Below are 22,184 nucleotides of genomic sequence, written 5' to 3'. Positions count from 1 at the left end.
GCAGCCCTCAGGCAATGGGGAGGGGGGAAGAGAGAGGAAGGGAACGTGGTAAGGGAGCTGGGAAACCACAGGCCCTGAGTGATTGGTGGCCCTGGGTTGGGCCCAGCCCCCGCCTTCACCCTGCACATCCGCCTTGGGCCTGGCCACCTCCGCAGCAGCCCCGGCCCGTTGCCTGCTCCTGCCATGGTGCCTCGGCCCTGTGGGGCGGATGGAGCAGGATCCCAAGCCGCCCCGTCTGCGGCTCTGGGCCCTGCTCCCCTGGCTTCCCAGGAAGCAGCGGCCCAGGATCAGCCAGACCTCTCTGCCTGCCTCTGGCCCTGGCTCTGGCCCCAGGCGGGACTCGGTGAGTGTGCCCAGATGTCTGGGCCTGGCTTGGCTGTGGCCCTTGGAGCAGGTGCCTGGGTAGCCAGTTTGGCCTCAGCTGGCTCTGGGCTCTCCTTGCCGAGGTCTGGCCCTCCTGGGTGATTGGACCTTGCCACGACTTGCTACCAGGAGAAATGAGGAGACACTTCAGGGCTCCAGGGCAATATCGGTTAGATTGGAGGGAGAGCAGGGGGGTCCTAGAACAACTGGGACCCCTGGCAAGGGGTTTCTAATAGACTTGTATGAAGGAAGTATCAGAGGGTGGGGCATGGAGTCTCTGGTCTTAGCTCCTACCCACCCCAGACTGGCACTCACTGGGTTGGTGGTAGAGCCTTAGGTGACTTGGGTCCTTGTGTATCTCAGCCCTGTCCTTCTAGCCAGAGAGAGCCTATCATCCATCCCGACCAGGAACAAAAGCCCAGCCATACCTTCCTAGTGTGAGAACAAACCCTACTTCCTATTGTGGCAAAACCAAAAGCTTTGCAGCAGGGGGAGGGAGGACCTGGGGCAGGTCTGTGGGCCTCAGTCAGAGCCTGGGGTTGGCTCAGCCTGGCCAGCCTGGCTGTGCCCAGGCATCCCTCTGGGCCTGACCAGGCTGGAGCAGCAGGAGCAATAGGAGCAGTGCCTCACCTTAGCCGGCACCTTGGTAGTTTGACCCTCCCCAGCTTTTGAGGCCCTTTTGGTATTGATGAACTGGGAGGCCCTATCAGGGTAGCTGTCTGGTTTGGCCTGTAGGACCCTGTCTGCTAAAGTCTGGTGGGAGTGGACTTGGATGGGGGGACACGCCCCATGCTGGCCTGAGTGGGGCCCACTGTGCCTACCAGCTCTATTCTTCCATTAGGATGAGGGCGTCCTCAAGGAGATCTCCATCACGCACCATGTCAAGGCTGGCTCCGAGAAGGCCGACCCGTCCCATTTTGAGCTCCTCAAGGTTCTGGGCCAGGGATCCTTTGGCAAAGTGAGTCCTGAGCTGGGAGGGCAGCACTGGTCATGTCAGAGATGGGGGTGGGAGGGTTACCTTGGGGCTCAAAAGATTAGAGGGCTAGGGTTGATGGATCTGAGAGGAGGAGGAGAGAGGTCACTTTGATACCCAGGGGTCGCCTTGGTGCTCAGGGAAGTTGGAGGTCAGCCTGGAAGCTGATGCGTGAGAGCTGTCAGGTTCAGCCCCCTCCCCAGCTTCTCCCCTGCTTTTCCTCACTGCCTTCTCAGGTCTTTCTGGTGCGGAAGGTCACCCGGCCTGACAGTGGGCACTTGTATGCCATGAAGGTACTAAAGAAGGCAACGCTGAAAGGTGAGTGGGGGGTACCTCTCGTGCAGAGCCCAGGCTGGGCACAGGATTGAAGGAGATGGCCCAGTTCTCAAGGACCTGGGGTCTGATGGAGGAGATAGCTCTATCACCAGGAGTACATGGTCTGAAGGTAGAGAAACAGGCCTGTTCTCAGCCACTCCTTATCCCTCCCCTCACCTGATGGCAAAGACAGGGTCCATTCAGAAGAAAAGACGCCCGAGGATTAACCTGACCCCATCCCTCTCCCCCTAAGCCAATGCCAGTGACCGTAGCTGAACGTGACTCTCTGGAAGAATGCAGAGGTTAAGGGCAGTGTGTTTGTGGGGCTCAGGGCTTCAGATATCAGGCATCAGTTTGGTTGGATAGAGGCGTTCTGTCAGTGGAGTTGCTTTGCAGTGCTCAAACCTCTCAGGGTAGAGAAGGGCATGAGAGGAGGAAACCCAAGGGCGGAGGCAGCCGGGCAGGTAGGAGAGGGTCAGTCAAGTCAGGGCCACAGAGGTGGATGGCAGAGAGATTCAGAAGGGAGCTGAGCCTAGTTCTAGAATTCCAGGACTTACAAGGGGCTTGAGGGTGGTTGATAACTGGGCTTTGGGCTGGGCAGTGCCTCTTTGACCAGCCTGGGAACCAGGTGGAGTAGGCCCAGCTGAGGTGAGGGAGGCGAATAGGAGGGGTTGGCCTTGGGGTCGTGCGGCTACAAAGGCTGTCTGTGGGGTGATGTAGCTGCGGTGCCCCAAAGCCAGCCTGGTAGGGATGGGAGCCCTTCCCCAGGAGGGATGGTAGGAGGAGAAAGATGCTGTGAAGGGCTCCCAGGCTGGGGTGGCAGAGGCTGAGCAGATCCCACCATGCAGTGCAATTGGTGCTGTGACCGGGGATCCCAGGGAAGGGTGGGTTATACCCTCATAAGGGCTGGGCTCACATAAGAGTAGCCATTTGAGCCGTACCTTGAAGGATGAGTTAGACGTTCTCCAGACTGAAAATGCAGAGGAAGGATACCCCAGGAAGGAGTAACTATGTCTGAATAGAAGTATAGACATGGTTTGAAAATGTAAGGTGTACTTGGAAAACAGGGACTAGGATAGTTTATCTAGCATGGTCTCAGTCATGTCTGGTGAGGGAAACAAAGAAAGTTAAAATAAGAGTGAAAGGTGCTTTGAAGGGGGGAATCATAGCACTGCAAGAGTCCAGAAGGCCCCAACTCAGCTTGGCAGGTTAAGGAAGGCTTCCTGGAGGAGAGGAAGCCCGAACTGAGTCAAAGAAGAACCTACTGATGATCAGAATTGCCTAGCATCTTTTACTCTTTAAAAAAGTTAAAAAAAGAAAAAAGTGTTTGTGGGATACTTGCTGAGACCCATGAGTCTGAATTTCAGGCCCAGGGAATCTGCCCCAGACTGGAATTGGGGACTTTTATGCTAGATGGAGAGGGAGCTGATGAAGGCTCTCAGGGGAAGCCACAGGGGCAGAGGCTAAGGGCACACAGGGAACAAGTTGCTAGACTGGCTGGATTCAATGGCCTCCTTGGGGTATGGTGAGAGACAGGGCTGGAGAGATGGGCAGGGCACCAAGGGCCCAGCCCTGGGCACTGCCAAGAGATTTGAGAAACAAGTAGAAAAGAGATCCCTTCTTATTCAGGGCTGGGGGGATGGCTGTGTTGGGTGGCTAGGTTCTTGGTGACCGCCTTCCTCCTCTGGCCAGTGCGTGACCGTGTTCGGACCAAGATGGAGAGAGACATCCTGGCTGACGTAAACCATCCGTTTGTGGTGAAGCTGCACTATGGTGAGACCAGAGACCCTACCTGAGCTCCCACCCTACCTGCCAGCCTTTGCCCTTTGCCGGTGGGCTGCTGCCTTCGCTGTATGTTGCCCTGTCTGCCACCCAGCAGACCAAGGGAGCCAGGGGCAGAGGGGTAGGGCTCAGGGCCCAGCTGGCTCCACCATGGCCTTTTCCCCTCTCCCTAGCCTTCCAGACCGAGGGCAAACTCTATCTTATTCTGGACTTCCTGCGTGGTGGGGACCTCTTCACACGGCTCTCTAAGGAGGTGAGATAATGCCCCACTGCCAGAGGGCCCCAGGGTGGAGCTGGGGGGACAGTGAGGCCTCCCATCCCAGGGCTCTGTGAAGAACATGTCCGATGTGGCCTCAACCTCGGGCTCCCCAGGTCTGCCTAGCAGTCCCTGACCCACCCTGGGACAGAGCCCATTCCCTGGGAAAGCATCTGAAGGATTCCCTCAAGATGGACTGAGGAGGATCAGGCCCCAGATCTGATGCCACCCTGATTCCAGGAGCTAAGGGTGGCTGTCACCTCTTCACTTCCATTCTTTCAGGGCTTCCCTGGGCAGAGCTATGAGGATAGGGAGAAAGCTGGTTCTACCCAGGAAGCTAGATACTTGAACGTTATGTCCACCTGTTAACCAAAAGGATCTTAAACTGACATCCAAGAATTTGAGCCAGATGTAAAAATGAGACCATTAATATAACTTAAACTTCAGAACAGAACCAAATTTTTTTTAATTTTTAAAATGCTATTTTAATGTTTGAATAGGTAATACATGATTGCAAAGAAAAATATTCATTGAGAAGTCCTCCCATCCCAGCCCCCTCTACCCCCCCCATAGGTAAACATAAAAACATAAAAATTGGTTTCTTGTCTAAGCTTCCCATGTTTCTTTGGAAATACAAACCAATTCAATATGTGTTCTAAACCTTGACCCCTACTTTCATACATAAAAAGTATTATTTTGTATATGTACCTTGCACTTTTCAAGACAGTATGTCTCGGAGATGGATCCGTATCAGAACATGGAGGAACTAACTCCTTGTTCTAGTTTATGGCTGCATAGCGCTCCGTTATGTGGGGGAGAGACAGTTTATTCTAGTCTACCATTTGACCCTTCGGCTGTTTCCAGCCTTTTGCTATTTGCATTTCAATGCTACTGTGAGTCTGTGAGTGACTTGGATATTAGTCATTTCATTCTTCAAACTCCTTCATAAAGAGAAGGGTGAATGGCACTGGAATCTCTAAGGAAGGACCAGGGAGCTGCTGACTGCCCAGTGGCCCAGCTCCTGAGGAAGAAGCCATCCCAGCGGAAGCCTCTTCCCACCTATTGCAGGTTATGTTCACGGAGGAAGATGTGAAGTTTTACCTGGCCGAACTGGCCTTGGGCCTGGACCACCTGCACAGCCTAGGCATTATTTACAGAGACCTGAAGCCTGAGAAGTGAGTGAAGCCCCAGCCCCACCCAGCCTCCCCTAGCCTGACAGGGATGGGTCTGACTCCCCACAAGAAAGTCCTGCTCTTTTGGGGTGCCCCATGAATGGGCAGGCGGAGCAGAGTGGTGGTGGCAGCAGGCTTACTAGGGGGGCTGCCTGAACACTACTGCTACCATTACCAGGGGCCAGGCACCTCTGTGCCTGGGTGTTACCTCGATGCCACCATTAAAGGTCATTCCTTGGTATGACCCTCTCTGGAATTTTCCTTAGCACTTAAATATCCTCAAATGATAACTTGTGGGCCAGGGGCAGGTGCTGAGGTGGAAGGAAATGTGGCTTTAGAGTCAGGCAGACCCAAATTTAAGTCTCGTCTCCACCCTCTACAAGTTTTATGACCAGGGGGAGTTATTTAACCTCCCGGAGCCTTAGTTTCCTCATCGTTAGAATGGGGCCGTGGAAGTACCTACCTCACACAGTTGTTTCAAGAATTAGCAAAAAGGTAGGCAACAAACCCACACAGCACCGCCACCACCAGCTCCACCCACCCATTCATCAGAGGGACCTGGGCAGATCACCTTCTCTGGGCTGGGCCCAACCCCCTCAGCTCCCTTGGTGTCACCTGAACCAACCAAGGCCCACAGCAGCTGAGGGGTCCTGACTCCCTTCTCTCCATTGCAGCATCCTTCTGGATGAGGAGGGCCACATCAAACTCACTGGTGAGTGGAGGGCACCTGCCCCCTTAGGTTTCAGGGGAGGGCAGGATGGACTTTTAATGGGCCTGGGCTGAGTGCTAGGGGATCTGTTCTTGAGAGGCTGTGCCAGGCACTTGGAAGTGGTCAAAGGCCCAGGCCTCAGACCTGGAATGGCCTAGGTTTGAATCCCAGTTCCCTACTGTGTGACCTTGGGCAAGTCACCTATCCTCTGTGGGCCTTAGCTTCCTCCTGAGTGTTATGGAGGTGATCCCCTCAGGCCTCTGGGCAGGGGGGATGAGTGTGCAGGGGTGGCAGTGAGGGAGGCAGGCAGGTCCTGAAGATGTGTCTTCTTACCCTCATTGCCACAGACTTCGGCTTGAGCAAGGAGGCCATTGACCACGAGAAGAAGGCCTATTCCTTCTGCGGAACGGTGGAGTACATGGCCCCCGAGGTTGTCAATCGCCAGGGTCACACCCACAGTGCAGACTGGTGGTCCTATGGAGTGTTGATGGTGAGTGCCCAGGCAGGGGTAAAGCATGCAGCCCAAGCCTTGGGCCTCAGTTTCCGCATCTGTATAGTCAAGGGTTGATGGTCTCTAAGGCTGTCCTCTTGTCCTCTCATAGCCAAGCTGGCCTCACCCTCCATCTAGCTGCAATTTCCTTCTGTGGGAGGACTCTCGGCTCTACCCCAGGTACCCCCAGCCCAGGACTGGGCTTCTTTCCAGCCTCGGGTCATTAGTACCACTGCTCCTCGTGATGTGACTGACAGAGGGGAGGGGGCAGACACAATTCATGATCCAGGTGGACCTCCAATAGGCCAGCAAGAATCCTGGGAATGGAGCTACGTGGCCTGGGTGTGAGGAGGTGGGGCATGGGAGATGGGACCAGAACCTGAATAGACCTTTGTCCTCTGCAGTTTGAGATGCTGACAGGCTCCCTGCCCTTCCAAGGGAAGGACCGGAAGGAGACCATGACACTGATTCTGAAGTAAGCTCCGGCCCCTCACCTCAGGGTCTCCCTGACCCCTGATCCCAGTCTGGGGGCCAGAGTAACGCTCTATACCTGCCAGAGATTCCCCATCAATGAGACACTCCGCTGGGTCAAGCATTATGCTTTCCAGGGCTCCCTTGTCACCCATCAGGGCCTGTGGGAGGGAATCCCTTAAGTCTTTGGGAGGTAGGTGAGTGAGTGGATGGCTTGTCTGGACTGAGCTGGAAACTAGATCTGGACAGAGGCGGGAGCTAAGACAGGGTTTCTGGGGCGGGGCTCAGCCCTGATGAAACCCCGGGGCTGTTTCAGGGCGAAGCTAGGCATGCCCCAGTTTCTGAGCACGGAAGCCCAGAGCCTCCTGCGGGCCCTGTTCAAGCGGAATCCTGCCAACCGGCTCGGTAAGCAGCCCCAACTCAGGGGAGGGGAGCTGGGTACAGCTGTGGCCTAGGCCATGGGGCCACATCTGGGGCTGAAAGGGGCCGTTGTCCTTTGTTTGGGCAGACAATGCCGCCGGCCACCCTGCTTTCTGGCTCCATGTGTGGTGTTTGTGGCAGGGGGGTGACCTGTGTGTGTGGGGAAGGCAGGAACTGAGTCATCTCCACTCCCCCTGGGGATGAGGACAGAGGCCCCCCCACAGTTCCTCGGCCAAGGCTGCTGGCACAGGAGCAGGAGCACGAGCTCAGGCGTCAGAAGGCTCAGGTCCAGATCTCGGCCCCGTGTCAGGTCCCTACTGCTCGGCACACAGTGGTCCCTCCACAAATATTTGTTGAACAAATGAGTGCCATTTATGAGTGAAGTGACCCAAGGCAGTTGACTTCACCCCCCAGAGCCCCAGGTTCTCGTCTCCATGGGGGACAATGGTCTCAAGCTCTGTTGATTAAATGAAGTTGTGTGAACGTGCCAGTAGTAGTAGGTGCTTATTATGTGTTGGCTCCTGGGTTCACCTGGACCATTACTGGCTTTGTAAGGTCCTGTCCTGGTCCCTGGGGTTGAATGGAGCAAGAGCCTCTCTGGTGGCTGACAAGGGTAAAGGGATAAGAGCAGCAGAGATGAGGCCTGGGTTGGGAGGGAGGTGGGAGCCCTCTGCAGATCCTGAAACAGGTTCAACCTCTGTCCTGACTGTGTGGCCTTGGACTAGTTGCTGAGCCTCTCTTCTCTGGGTCTTCCTTCTCCCATCAGTACTTTGGAACTTGATCATAAAGGGGCCCCAGAAAGTGGAAAATGCTGAGTGGGCAATAGGCCTTGGGGTGATGGCTGGATGGATTTGGGGCAGCGTGAGCCTAGCCTCCCTCCTGCTTCAGCCACTGGTCCCAGACCACAGTGAGGCCACTTGGCAGACAGGGTGGGTGTCTGGAGGTTGGAGCATCCAGGGGCAGACACCTCATCTGGGCTCTTTCAGGCTCCGGCCCTGATGGGGCAGAGGAAATCAAGCGGCATGTCTTCTACTCCACCATTGACTGGAATGTGAGTGTGTCTGTCCACCCCAGAGACCCATTCAGAGCTTCAGCTGTGGTGGGAGGGAGCTTCTACTGACTGGAGCCTCACATGTGGAGCAGAGGTGACAGCATGGCCTTAGAGACACGGGCTGGTCTCCCAAGGGCGAGCAGTTATGCTCTGTCTGCATAGCCTGTGCTCCAGGCCATTACCTCCTCCTGCATGGGGCTGCTGGCGGGCTCTGGGGGTGCCACAGTGACCAGGGTGCCCACCCCCACCTTGCAGAAGCTGTACCGGCGTGAGATCAAGCCACCCTTCAAGCCAGCTGTGGCACAACCCGATGACACCTTCTACTTTGACACTGAGTTTACATCCCGCACGCCCAAGGGTGCGTTCCTTGTCTGGTTTGTCTTTGGCTGGTGTAGGATGGATGCAGGGACTTGGGGGCCCCTTGGGACTTAGAAGTGGTCAGGACTCTGGCAGGCCCAGGTGTGTGGGCAGGCAGGCGGGTGGGTCTGACTCTTTGTCCCCATCTCATTCTGCCTGGCTCTCCCACTCCAGGGCTCTGTGGGCCTCTTTGTGCCTGGGTGAGGGGGTGGGGGTGAGTGGGTGGTTAAGGCCACAATAGAAAAGTCAGAACCCTTGCCTGGGGCATCTTTAGCCCACTGGGAAGACCAAACCCATCAGGCTCACATTTTCATCAGGGCTAAAGAATCTGACCCAGCAAAAACATGAGGTGGAGACAGTCTGGGAGAGCAGAGGTGACAGCGCCCACAGGTCAGGGGCAAGTGTGGGAATCAGCTTGAGCTGCTCTGACCTCTGGGCTTCAGTGTACTCATCTGGAACATGGGCTCAGCCACAGACCCACTTAGTCCATGGGGTTACTGCTAGAAGCCAAGGAGGGGGCTTCTTAGAGGGAACTTGGTAAATCCAGTATTTTGGCCAGGTACTGGAGAAGAGTGTTTGTTCTGGAAGGCCTCCTGGAGGGGCAGGTTTTAGCAGAGGGGCTGCTTTTCTCACTGTGTCTTACACATCTCTGATGTTAGAGAGCTTAGCATTTCTCTGCTAACATTTCTCTGCCCAGTCTGTCCCATGTTTATTTATCTGACAGATGTGTACCAGGTCCCTACTGTGCACCAGCCATGGGGGGATTGATGATGAACAAGACAGACCCAGGCCCTGCCTTCATATGGCTCAGGCTCTAGTGGGGCTTGAAGAGATGTGAGCACAGCTACTGGGCAGCATGGCAAGTGCCCCTTAATAGGGGCAAGGGGCGGAGGAGCAGCATCAGGCCAGATTCTTCAGACGAGAGTGTGTAAGCTAAGCCTCAAAGGGTGGACCAGGAGTGGATTGTCTGGTTAGCAGGAGCAGCATATGCAGTGGCTCAGAGTCTCTCGTAGGGATCTGAGATGCCTCGCATGGCTGAGCCGTGGAGTGGGGAGAGAGGAGGCTAAGATCACAAGTACCTCAGTTGCCACCTGAGGGCAGAGGGGAGCATTTAAAGGGTACAGGCAAGGGGTAGATTTGTGGTGGAACTATCCCTCTGGCTGCTGTGCGGGAGATGGACCCAAAGGGGCAGACCAGAGGCAGGGAGGCCTCCAGGAAGGGATGAAGTGTCTTGGCCTGGGCCGGGTGGTGGATGTAAGGGTCTTTATGTTCCTTGTGTGTCAGGGCTGGGCTGGTCTAAGCACACATGGACCGGTGGGCTAACTAAGGCTGAGGATGAGGGGCCCTGCACAGGCTCCCACCACAGCCAGCTGCTGAGACAGGCCTGGAAGACCTGTGGTCCACTTTGCTGGGCTACCTTGGGTCAAGGGTACCTCCTCCGCTCACATCCCCCTCCTGCCCCTGCAGACTCCCCAGGCATCCCCCCCAGTGCTGGTGCCCATCAGCTGTTTCGTGGCTTCAGCTTCGTGGCTACTGGCCTAATGGAGGACGATGGCAAGTCTCGGGCTGCGCAGGCTCCCCTGCACTCGGTGGTACAGGTGAGGGACAGGAGACTGCTGCTCAGTTGTCCTTTTCCACCTATAAGGCTCCAGGGCAGAACAGCTGAGAACACAGGCTCTGGACTTGGGTAGGCCTGGGTTCAAACCTTGATGCCACCATGGAGCCCATTGGGCCTCCTGCCTCCTTGAGCCTCAGTTTCCCCATCTGTAAAACAAGAATGACAGCATGTATATAAATTTCCTGATACAGAGCCAGGACATTGTAAGGCCTGGATAAATGCCTGGGAGTGCCCAGGGTGGTAGTGCTGGGGGTGTCAGGTCCTGACAGGGATAGGTAGGTGGCAGGGCACTCGTGCCTCCCATTTCTACACTTTCCCAGCTCCATAGGAAATTTAGAGTTGAGACCCAAGAACACAGACTCTGAAGTTCATTGCCTGTGTTCAGGGCTTCCAAGGTCAGGAACTGCTTCCTCATCTGTAAATGGGGATGATGATAGAACCTGTCTCCAAGGGTTGTTTCGAGGATTATGGGAGTTAATGTGTGTAAAGTTAAGGTGACTGTGTGATTTATTTTCCAGCTGGAATATCTTGGTTCCAGACAAATATTAAACCAGACTGGATGTGAGGATGACAGGCATAAACCAGGGCTGTCCATGGGCTGTGTGGGTCACCCGGTGAAAAGTGCTGGGAATCATGCCTGCCACACATTAAGCACCATAGAAGCACTTGATACTGTTAATGTCTCAGAGCCTTGAGATACCCCACAAGGTGGGCTCTGTCATCCAGAAAGGGAGACAGCTCACCAAAGCCACAGTAAGTGGCAGAGCTGGGACCCAGCTCAGGGCTCCTGCATCCCTCTCAGGCCTGCCTGGTCTTCTCAGAGCCTCAGACCACTCCATGTGTCTGTTGTAGCTCGTTGTCTGCCCCCTCCAGCAGCCCCTAACCACAGACTGCAGCCCAGGTAGCCTAGAACCAGCGAGTGTGCCCATTACATTGTGTAGAAAACTGAGGCCCAGAGAGGGGCAGATACTTGCCTGAAGTCACACAGCCAACATTCCATAACAGCCCTCCTGGCTGATATGGAACCATTTCTACTGAGCCAGTAGGTTCTGGGAGTCGACCCTTGCATTCAAGAGCAGAGGGTCAGTCCCACCTTTTGGTCTCCTGCAGCAACTACATGGGAAGAACCTGGTTTTTAGCGATGGCTACGTGGTAAAGGAAACGATTGGTGTGGGCTCCTACTCTGAGTGCAAGCGCTGTGTCCACAAGGCCACCAACATGGAGTATGCTGTCAAGGTGGGCCTCCTGACCATGGCCGGGAACGCTGGGCTAGGGCTGGGGTGGGGGCAGTGTAGCCCCAGCCCTTTGGTCAGGGAGGTTGGTGCCTCAGACTCTGTAGATGGGCGAAAGGTGTGCAGCTGAGACTCCATGCCCTGCAGTGTGGGCTCTGTGGCAGGGAGGGACTTTGGAGTCTGTCCCCCTTACACTGCCACATGCACCCCCTTTCCTCAGGTCATCGACAAGAGCAAGCGAGATCCCTCAGAAGAGATTGAGATTCTTCTGCGGTATGGGCAGCACCCCAACATCATCACTCTGAAAGATGTGAGTGGGGGTCCTTGAGAAGGATGGGGGCTGGAGCACTTGACTCCAGGATTGGTCTCAGGCTGCCATTCCTTTGACTTTTGATCCTCCTCCTCTGCTCATGGATGGGGAGGTCCCTTGGTGCCTCTAGTCTAGCTGTCCCCAGGAGCACTCTCTGAGAGCTTTCCTGCTCATCAAGGGGACAGAGCTAGCATCTTCCTTTCCAGGGAGGACAGGGGCCCAGATAGGTGAACGCCCTGCCAAGTGACTGAAGCACAGAGCATAGCACATGCCCAAGGCTCATGGCCTGGTGAGCTGCTGACCAAGGGGCCCAGGCCTGGCATCGAGGGGAGGGGCCTGATGGTGAGGTCTCTGGCAGGTGTATGATGATGGCAAACACGTGTACCTGGTGACAGAGCTGATGCGGGGAGGGGAGCTGCTGGACAAGATCCTACGGCAGAAATTCTTCTCGGAGCGTGAGGCCAGCTTCGTCCTGCACACCATCAGCAAGACAGTGGAATATCTGCACTCCCAAGGGGTAAGCCTTGCGTAGGGGGCACCGAGTGGGTGGGGGGGCTGCCAGGGGTCATACCATCAGCAGAGTGCATGAACCATAGGTCACCCAGGCAGAGGGAGTCTTCAGCCAGACAGACAGAGGGGAGACTAGGGATGGGTGATTGAGCAAGTAGTTGGACAGAAGGAAGGAAGGGAGGGAGGGAGGTAGGCAGAGATGAGGCCGAATTGTGAAAAGGAACATTTTTTCAGTACCTAGGCAGGCGTCATGCTAAATTCTCTCCTTACATTATCTCAATTGATGTTCACAACAATCCTATTCAGTAGGTGCTGTTACTGGCCTCACTTTATAGGTGAGACGTCTGAGGCTCAGAGATGTGAGTTCACTTGCCCAAGGTCACACAGCCCGGGAAGAATGGAGCCAGAATGTCTGTCTGAGGAACTTGGGTGGAGAACTACAGATGGGAGTGGGTTTTTGAGTTAGGAAGCAGCAGGATCACTGTGGGAGCTATAAGGCTTCATGAAGGTGAACCTGGCCATGGGTTCGGCTGTTAGAACAGAGGAAGTAGATGTAGGAGGAAATGCTGCTGGAAACACAGAGGAGTTGTATGTCCAAATGGTAGAAACTGGCCTTTATCACTGCACAAGGTGGAGCTGGAAAAGGTCCCTATAGGTATCAAAGCCAAAAACAGAGTCAGCATGAGTTTCTGTCTGGACGAGGTGATGTTTTAGTGGGGGTTAAGGATGAGGCTCTGGAATCAGACTGGCTGTGTCCAGGTCCTGTGTGTGAGTTTGGGAAAGCCTCTCACCTCTCTGTGCCACTTCCTCATCTGCAAACTCATGGTAAAAGAGCTGTCCCCTCACAGGGTGGATGTGGAATGAAGCGAGTGCTGTGCTGGGTGAGCACTACCCAGTGCAGTCCCATGAAAAAGGCCACAGGAATGTTAGGGGGAAATAGGACCAGATCATTGCTATGCCTTTTTTAACATTAGCTTTTTAGTACAAAATTTTCAAACATGTACGAAACTATAAGAATAGTGTAATGAACCCCCAGATACCAGATTCAAGAATTATCAAGATTTTTACCTCCCTCCCTTCTTTCTTCCTTCCCTCTCCTTTCTTTCCCTTTCTCTCTGTTTTCTATTTTCTTTCTTTTTTTATTGTTGCTGAAATATTTTCCCCAACTTTTTATTGAGGAAAAAGTTCAAACCTGTAGAAAAAATTAAAATAATAGTATAATGAAAAACATTTCCCTTTTAGATTCACCAAATCTTAACAGTCAACCACATTTGCTTTCTCTTTTTCTGTCTTTCTCTATATATATATACAAGTATATACATATATTTTTTTATGGGTGCATTTAAAAAAAAGTTGCAGACATTAGGACACTTGACCCATAAATACCTATAATTAAAGTATTTTAAAACCTATCTCAGCCCTCACATCATCTTAGTTCTATATCTATGCCTCTAAAAAAGGCAAACATTTTCTTTCATAACAACTAACAAAATTAACAATTCCTTGTTTTCACATAGTACCCAGTCAATAGCATGTTTCGTTTATGGTCCTTTCAAAAATGCCTTTCTGTGATTAGTTTATTGGACTCACAAGTTCAATCTCTGCAAATCCATACCTTTCGTTCCCTTGTTATACCCCTTAAGTCTCTTTTGTAAAACTGAGATAAAATTTGAGTACAGTAGGTCTTAAGTGTCCAATTGGATGAGTTTTGTTAAATGTGTATATCCATGTCACCTCCATAGTAAAAACTCCCTTTTTTCCTGCATGTAATACATTTTATTTTACTTTATTTTTTATAGAAAGTATAGTTGATACCTCCCTTTTTGAAGAGAGCAGTTCTGTGGGATGTTCCACATTCTGAATGTGTCTGTTTGCTTCCTTGTAGTATCATTTTAATTGATTTTTCTGTTGCCTATATTTCCTGTAAACTGTAAGGTGCTCCAAAGTCTTAATTAGATTCAGCTTCAACTTCTTTTTGGGAGTGAGGAGTAAAAAACACTTCATGGGTGCAGTGTGCTCCATACGGCATCACGTCCACGAGCACAGCATTCCGTTAGGCATCAGTCATGTCGGGGGGTAACAGTCTGGGGATGGGTGTATGGGTGGCAGGCAGTGGGTGGGCCTGAGGTGTATCATCAAGATACTCACCAGCCCTTCATGCAATGGTTTCATCCTTGCAGGACCTTTGCCTAAATCAGTCATTTCATTAGGGTTTGCAGAAATAGCAGTGTCTGATTCTGTCTAACTTATTAGGAGGGATTCTCTTGTGAAAAAGAACTTTACCTCATAACCAGAGCTTCAGTTTGGTTACTGCGTGAACTGTTAATGGTCATGTTTGAAGTGGTTTTGTTTTTTGAAATGGCCACTGCAAACAGACTGATATGTAAATATGTCAGGTTAGACAGTAAATGTGTTTCCTTTTCCTGTTTTTGTTCTCAAATGAATGCTAGCTGAATTTACCCCCAAGAAGATTTAGAAGACAGAGCTGAAGCAGTGAGTTTCCAGTGGGCCGCCTAAAGCTCAGAGAAGGGACAGGCTTTCCAGAGTGGGAGCTGCCTCCCAAAGTAGTGAGCTCTCCATTAGGGATAGGTGAGCTCCAAGCACAGACTCTGTGCAGGTGTTATGGGAGAAAACTGTTCCTTTCCCAAAGAAAATCTTTAGGATTTTGGAGTCTGTGGGTCTCCAAAGTTTTTGGCCCTTTCCCAATACCAGGGACAGATGATGAAGGAGTGGGATGCTCTGGTTGAGGTATCTGGAGGGAGATTCTCTGGGCCAGTTTCACTTTGGCAGCAACCATGGTCTCGAAGCCGGGAATCTTACAAGAGCCAAGGAATGGGAAGAGGGTGACCAGGAGCAGAGTCCGCTAGGACTTCCTGTTAGTTTTAACGCTATCTTATCTTTCTATTGAAATAGCGCATAAACACAAATCATCATATACAAGTCAATAAATCTTCAAAAAGTGAATACGCCCAGGTAACCAGCACGCAGATCAAGAAACAAAGCATTTCCAGTTCTGCCCAACCCCCTCACACCCCTTCCAGTCCCTGCCCCAAGGATAACCATTCTAAATGAACTTCTAATTTGATATAAACATGCTCTTCTATATCTGACTTCTGCTACTCAGCACTCTTTCTCTGAGATTCACCCATGATGTCATGTGGCTGCAGCTCACTCATTCTCATTGCCGTGCGGTTTCTGCTGTATGAACAGACCACAATTTAATTGTCCCTTCTGCTGTTAATGGACATGAGGTTGTTACCAGTTTTGATTATGACGAATAATGCTGCTTTGACATCCCTGCATTCATCTTTGGTGAACACATGTCCATTTAACAGTGGGTGTAAACCTAACAGTGGAATTGCTGGGTCAGAGTATGTGTGTATGTTCACCATACTATGATGTAGTAGATGTCAGTTTTGCAAAGCTGTTTTACCAGTTTTCCCCCAGAAGCGTGAGAATTTTGGTTCTCGCCAACACTTGGTATTTTCCATCTTTTTAGTCATAGTCATTCCAGGAGATGAGTAGTAGCTCATAGTGGTTTTAACTTGTGTTTCCCTGATGACTGATGAAGTTGAGCACCTCTTCATGGGTTTATTGCCATTTGGACAGCCCCTTTTATGGGATGCCTGTTCAAGTCTTTGGTCCATTTAAAAAAAATTGGATTGTCTACCTTTTTCATCTTATTTTGCAAGAGTACTTTGTTTAATACTTGGAGCCCTTTCAAGTCTCTAGCTTCCCCCAGCATGCCTGGGACAGCCTGTTTGAGAACTCAGTAGGGCTTCACACTGTGACTTCTCTGTTTAACCAGATGACTTACATAGAAGAGTTTTATCTTTTTTGTGTGTGTGTGTGTGGCTGGTCACAGGCACTTCCTCCAGTGACGCTGATGATGACAAAGATGCTGTGGCTGATGCTGGCAGCTAGCACCACATAGCACTTTACACAGGCCACACAGAGTCCTAAGCTCTTTATGTATCAACTCATTTAATTGTTCCAATGAACCTATGAAGAAGGTATTATCATCTTGCCCATTTTATAGGTGAGGGAGCAGAGGTTCTGGGAGCTTAAGAAAAAGTCTCATAAAAGCTGAAGTGGCTTCAGAGAGTGTGCTGCTGACTTGTGTGTGTCTGATGCTGCTCTGGACAGCATCTGTCTTCTCGTCTTCCTGTCTTTCTTGTCCTCTAATTTTTAAGTGCTTCTCAACAGGCACTCACTGTATCTTAACATCCAGCTTGCTGGTGGGGTTCAGCCCCAGGGAGGGCTGGGGTTACTATGACAGCAGCTGCCATTTTCCAAGTCCTGTGCTAAATATCCCTGGTGCATAACTCAAATACTGCTTCCTATAACCCTGGGGACTGAGCACCTTATCAGCCCCATTTTACAGATGAGAAAACCAAGAGCTAGAGAAGTAAAATGACACGCCAAGATCACACAGCTGTTCCTTAGTAAAGCCAGGTTTCACACTCAGGCCTGTCTGCCTCCTAACTGAAATCACAGCTCCAGAGAGGCCACAACCTGTTGACTCAGTGGCTGTGTTTGGCCTCACACATACTTTGTTTGGCTTGCACAATGTGTGTGTTTTCTTGGTTGGGATTTGGTTTGGTACTGTGGCTGGTTTAGAATCCTGGGCCTGAGTTGCTGCATGGTGACTGTCAGCTGGAGTGAGCTGCATCTGCCCTTGAGCCCGGTTGGTATGGCTCAGCTGGGGCTATGCAAGGACCATCTCATAAAGCCAACTAATATGCCGGATGCAGTTGATCTTACCTGCAAGGTCTCTATGGGTTTCTGAGATGTGATTCCTTCATTCATTGCACAAAGTTCACATAGCACTTGCTCTGTGTGAGGCCCTGTGCTGCGTGTGGGGGTGATGAGCAGGCTTTCCATAGACTGATACGGTCATTTATGGCCTAAGGAGCCCCCACTGACCTGAGTTCAGGGCGCTTGAATCGTGTGGTGGACAGTGAGGCTGGAACAGGTAGCTGAGCCTCCCACACCAGGATGGGGACTCCAGGCTTTATCTTTCAGGTGGTAGGGAGCCACTGAAGGTTTTGGACAATGCCCAGGGAGGTACCATGAGTTCATGGGAGGAGGAGCAAGAGGGTGAGATGAGTTTAGCCTGGGATGTGCTGGGTTTAGGGTCTCTGGAACATTGAGTGGTTGCTGTCTGGTTAAGCGGCTATATGAGCCTGCAGTCAGGAACGTTCTGGGTTAGGGTTAGAGATCTGAGAGTTGTTGACAATTAGGTGACAGTTAGAGGAGTGACTATGAATAGAACCATGCCAGGGGGAGAGGGAGGGATGAAAAGTTAAGTAGAGTGGTTCAGTGGTTCTCAGGTTACAGATAAGCAGATGGGGCCAGAGGAAAGTCATTTGCTTGAGGCCTCAATAGTAAGTGTCATTCATCCATTCCTTCAGCAGATATTTGTAAAATACCTACTATGTGCTAGAAATGATTCTGAATGCTGGGATACAGCAGTCAGCAAAACACCCATGGAGCTTACTTTCCATGGCTGGATCCAGAAACCAGTTAAGTAAATATTGTGTCCAATGGTGGTAAATGCTGTGGATTAAAATAAAGCAGGGTGAGGAGACTAAGGAGTGCTGGTTTGTGATTGCTATTTTATGTGGAATGGTCCAGGGAAGGCCTCGCTGATAAGGTGACATCTGAGCTGAGACCTGAAAGAAACAAGAGAATCAGCCAGGCAGATGAGGGAAGGGTGTGAAGGGTGTTCCAAGAAGAGTGAACAGCATGTGCAGACACCCTGAGGCAGGAAGGAGCATGCTTGGCATGTTGAAGGAAGAGCAAAGAGGCTGGTGTGGCAGAAGCCAGCTGAGCAAGGAGGAGACTGCTAGGGGACCAGAGAGTGCAAGAGATGTGAGTAAGGGCGGGGGAAACATCAGGTGGGGCCACCTGGCCCCGTTATGAAGACTTTTCCTCTTAGAAGGGGAACCACTGGAGGATTTCAAGCCAAGATGACAAGATCTGACTTACAGAATCACTCTGGCTTCTCTGTTTAAAACAGGCTGTAGGAGGCAGGGGTGGAAGCAGGGAGAACAGTTAGGAGGTGGTTGCCATAATCCAGGGGAGGATTGATGGTGGCTGGGATCAGAATGCTGCCAGTAGTGGGCCGGGAAGTGATTGGGCTCTGGATATATTTTAATGGTACAGCCAACAGAATTTGCTAATGGACTGATTGAAGAATATGAGAGAGAGAGAAAAAAAAAAAAGGAATTGAGAATGACTCTTAAGATTTTGACCCAAGCAATAGGAAGGATGGAGTTGCCATTAGGTTGAGATTGTATGACACGCAGATTTCAGCGTGGATGGGTGAAGTTAGAACTGCCTTGCAGACACTGACATAGAGGTTTCAAATTGGTAGTACCAGGAGCCTTAAGGCCCCTTTTCAGCTCCTTCCCCTCCTTTCAGATTCTGAGTCCTTCTGCCCCCTTCTCTGGGACCATCTTCCTAAGTCTCCCATCCATGGCAGCTGACCTGGGCCACTGGCAGCCTGCCCACATTGGGAACTGACCCGGGCACTCTGCCCCCAGGTTGTGCACAGGGACCTCAAGCCCAGCAACATCCTGTATGTGGATGAGTCTGGGAACCCCGAGTGCCTGCGCATCTGCGACTTTGGCTTCGCCAAGCAGCTGCGGGCTGAGAATGGGCTCCTCATGACACCTTGCTACACCGCCAACTTCGTGGCACCCGAGGTGAGTGGCTTGGCCCCTTCAGCTGTAAGAGTGAGGGGACCTGTCACAGGAGGCCTGTGTCCCTCCCTTCTAGAGGCCCCACACTGCCCCGGACTCCAGTCTCTGTGGCTTTGGCCCAGGTACTAAGGAAGGATCAGCCCTCACCTGGGGCCCTTGTCCTACCCTTTAGGGAGTAGCAGGCAAGCATATGGGGCCATTCATCGCTGCCCCTCAGACTGACCACCCTCCCCTGCCTCGCTTCCTGCCAGGTGCTGAAGCGCCAGGGCTATGATGAGGGCTGCGACATCTGGAGCCTGGGCATTCTGCTGTATACCATGCTGGCGGGGTGAGTGCCCCACTGCCTGGATCCCCCTCGCCCCCACCCCTCCTCCAGCCCTAGTGTACAGGCTAGGGTGCTGCTTGTCTGATGGGAGAAACTCAGCCCTGCCTCAGGAAGGTCTGAAGATAGGGACATGGCCCTGCCCTTGGGAGCTCCACCTTGAGGAGGAAGGGGCCGCCCTTGGGAACACCCAGTCCGAAGGAGGAGACACAGTCCCCCAACCCACACTGGCCCCAGGATGGAGGCCAGAGGCTATACCCAGACTGGGTGGACTTTTCTTCAGATACACTCCATTTGCCAATGGACCCAGTGACACACCAGAGGAAATCCTGACCCGGATCGGCAGTGGGAAGTTCACCCTCAGCGGGGGAAATTGGAACACAGTTTCAGACACAGCCAAAGTGAGTCTGCAAGGCCCGAACCCGGCTCATTTAGGGGTGGGGAGGCAGAGTCCCATCCCAGGGCTTTTTAGCATTTCACGAACAGGTGACCTGCAGCTTCATTTCTTTAAGTGGAAAATCCCACAAATCTCTGTTACTATATTTTTCCAAATTAAAGATTCCCAGGCAGACTGCTCCCCACCCCTTGTTTGGACAACTTGGGGAACATTCACTGGCCCTTCCCGTGTTCTGAGCCCTGAAGGGGGACAGAGGGCTGCATAATTACAGCCCCTGATTTGTGGGAACTTAGCGTGGAGGGAGATACAGGCTTGCACACAAAGAACTGAGATGCCAGGTGCAGAGAGTGGCAGGGCCTCCTGGCTAGGGGTACAGGCAGTGGAGGCACAGAGCAGACAGAGCTACTGGCCACGCCAAGCAGAGAGGCCTTTCCAGCAGAGGGAACATCTGAGCTTTCAATATTAGCAACAGATTCCAGTTATGGGAACCTCTGTGTCAGACACTGGGTTGAGCCCTTAAGGAACAATACCACCTCACAGTGACCTTATGAGTCAGGCATTGCAGTTATTCTGTTTCTCAGAGGGGAAACTGAGGCCCGGAGAGTTGAAGTAACTTGCTCAGTTGAAGGATGTGCAGTTGATGAGCAGAAGAGTCAGGCTTTGAACCTGCCCAGCCCCAACCTTAGGTTCTTCCCACCTTCCTGCATGGCTTCTAGAAGGTGAAGGAGAAAGGAAAGGGCCTTCCAGGAAGCAGTCCCAAAGAAGGGCACATGCTCAGGGAGGCCCTGGAGTGGTCTGAGAGTGGATCACGGGGTCTACTGCAAGGGTTCAGGCAGGAGGTGGCAGGAAGGCAGCTATGCTCACCACTATACCACCAACACTGCACTGGGAGACGGCAGGAGATGGTTGCCTTACCCATTCCCCATCAGCAGGACACAGCTGTCTGCTCCCTGCTAGCTCCTCCCACCAACCTCCTAACCTGCTGTTCCCCCAGGACCTGGTGTCCAAGATGCTACACGTGGACCCCCACCAGCGCCTCACAGCCAAGCAGGTCCTGCAGCACCCATGGATCACCCAGAAAGACAAGCTTCCCCAGAGTCAGCTGTCCCACCAGGACCTGCAGCTGGTTAAGGTACAGCCACCTTGACTGCCAGGCATCTAGGGGCCCAGGCCAAGGTTCCATGGGGAAGGACTTGGGGTGGCAGAGCCAGGAGATGCCATGTCTGTCTCTCTCCAGGGAACCTTAGCCTGACATACAGGGGTGTCAACAGTGTACTCATGGGTCCCCAGTCCTCTGGAGGGCACAGCCTCTGACCTCTGAAGCCTCCAGTCTGATGGAGGAGGCAGGACTAATAACCATGATGAACCACCAAGATGGAGTAACAGGGGATTGGGTGGGCTGTGGAACACTGAGAGGGGCTGGTCCAGGCCTGGAACACATGTCCCTCCCATCATCATGAACTGACCTGCCACCTTCTCCCCCAGGGAGCCATGGCAGCTACATACTCTGCGCTCAACAGCTCCAAGCCCACCCCTCAGCTGAAGCCCATCGAGTCGTCTATCCTGGCCCAGCGGCGGGTGAGGAAGCTGCCGTCCACCACCCTGTGAAGGGCCAGAGCATCCAGGCTGCAGGGCGGTGCTAGCTCTATGAAAGCAGCATACTTCCCAGAGGGAGTGGGCCTGAGTCACAGGGCCAGAGGAAGCGGAGCCCTGAGGGGCCCAGGAAGCAGCCAGCCCAGGTCACCCCAGTGAGGGTGTGAGAAGTGCCTTCTCTTTCCCTAGGACGGATTCTTCTCGGCTCAGGCTCTGCTGGCTGAAATCGATTCACTGTACAAACTCTTATCTTTTTTAAGGAAAAAATGGCATCAACCACCATGGATTTTTACAAGATCCATTTGCCTTTCTGGGAGCAGAAAGCCAGTGCATCCCCAGGAGGGGCAGTGAGTCACACTAGGGCTCTCTGTGTCTGAGACTCCTTAGAGCATCTTTGGGGTGTCCCCTAGGGGACCCCCCATGTTTGGCCACCTGTAGCCATCTGCACTCACCTCCAAGGCAGTCCAGCATCACCTTCCAGAGCCCTTGGCTGTTTAGCAGAACTTACTCTATCCCCAGTCAGCTCCTTCTCTGTCCTGCTGGGAGGTCTGGAACCACTTCCTGCTAGAGAGGACCAGGGCCCCGTGGCTCCCAGCTCCAGGCACCAGCATCCCCATTGGCCCCACCAGTGGGTCCCCTGCAGTCAGGTTGGGCAGCCCCTGGAGGAGGATTCGGAAAGCACTTTTTGGCTGACTTCTGTTGGAGTCTGCCACTGAACAGAGTTCACAGGAGGCCTGTGGGGCAGGCTAAGGGGGCAGGGGCTTTTTTCATTTCTTCCTCAGCTGGTAACTCAGGGTTCATCTGTCCATGGCCTTTCTAATAAACTTACAGTTGAGTTGAAGCATGCTCGCCTCCACTCTTCATCCCTGGATTTGCCCTCCCTCTGCTCTTAGGTGTTCAGGACTTTGGCAGTGACAAGTAGTGGACCAGGGCCAGTTAGCCCAGCTGCTTGGAGCTCTGTTGGGGAGCATGTGGGAGTCCCGCTGGCCCTGCCCGCACATTCCTGCCAGGGATTCCATTATGGTGTTGATAACAGTAATGGGGTTATTAGCCACCGGTGACCGAGTGCTGGGTACTGTGCCTGGGCCTTGCTTGTACTTCTCATTTAATCTTAATAACCCTGTGAAGTAGATGCT

General features: G+C 52.6%; 1 protein-coding gene across 4 annotated transcripts in view; it reads left to right on the top strand.

Annotated features, from left to right (window-relative positions):
- The window catches only part of RPS6KA1 (ribosomal protein S6 kinase A1), a 34,904-nt gene extending 13,015 nt beyond the window's left edge, over window positions 1–21,889 (top strand). For 3 of the 4 annotated variants that reach the window (XM_031464439.2, XM_031464438.2, XM_031464440.2), the window contains 20 exons: window positions 1,205–1,321; window positions 1,573–1,654; window positions 3,344–3,424; window positions 3,607–3,686; window positions 4,758–4,864; window positions 5,536–5,573; window positions 5,918–6,060; window positions 6,465–6,535; window positions 6,848–6,936; window positions 7,938–8,002; window positions 8,258–8,360; window positions 9,827–9,957; window positions 11,088–11,213; window positions 11,430–11,519; window positions 11,878–12,036; window positions 18,578–18,739; window positions 18,988–19,064; window positions 19,342–19,459; window positions 20,450–20,587; window positions 20,941–21,889. In XM_031464439.2, the coding sequence (XP_031320299.1) occupies window positions 1,205–1,321; window positions 1,573–1,654; window positions 3,344–3,424; window positions 3,607–3,686; window positions 4,758–4,864; window positions 5,536–5,573; window positions 5,918–6,060; window positions 6,465–6,535; window positions 6,848–6,936; window positions 7,938–8,002; window positions 8,258–8,360; window positions 9,827–9,957; window positions 11,088–11,213; window positions 11,430–11,519; window positions 11,878–12,036; window positions 18,578–18,739; window positions 18,988–19,064; window positions 19,342–19,459; window positions 20,450–20,587; window positions 20,941–21,063 (2,100 nt within the window). In that variant the 3' untranslated portion in view covers window positions 21,064–21,889. Of the gene's footprint in view, window positions 1–136; window positions 344–1,204; window positions 1,322–1,572; window positions 1,655–3,343; window positions 3,425–3,606; window positions 3,687–4,757; window positions 4,865–5,535; window positions 5,574–5,917; window positions 6,061–6,464; window positions 6,536–6,847; window positions 6,937–7,937; window positions 8,003–8,257; window positions 8,361–9,826; window positions 9,958–11,087; window positions 11,214–11,429; window positions 11,520–11,877; window positions 12,037–18,577; window positions 18,740–18,987; window positions 19,065–19,341; window positions 19,460–20,449; window positions 20,588–20,940 lie in introns of those variants that run through there. The other variant, XM_031464437.2, reaches the window with a different exon arrangement.
- Window positions 21,890–22,184: the final 295 nt, after the last annotated feature.

This window comes from Camelus dromedarius, chromosome 14, assembly GCF_036321535.1.
Source record: "Camelus dromedarius isolate mCamDro1 chromosome 14, mCamDro1.pat, whole genome shotgun sequence".
NCBI lineage: Eukaryota > Metazoa > Chordata > Mammalia > Artiodactyla > Camelidae > Camelus > Camelus dromedarius.
This window is presented reverse-complemented; position numbering and strand designations above follow the sequence as displayed.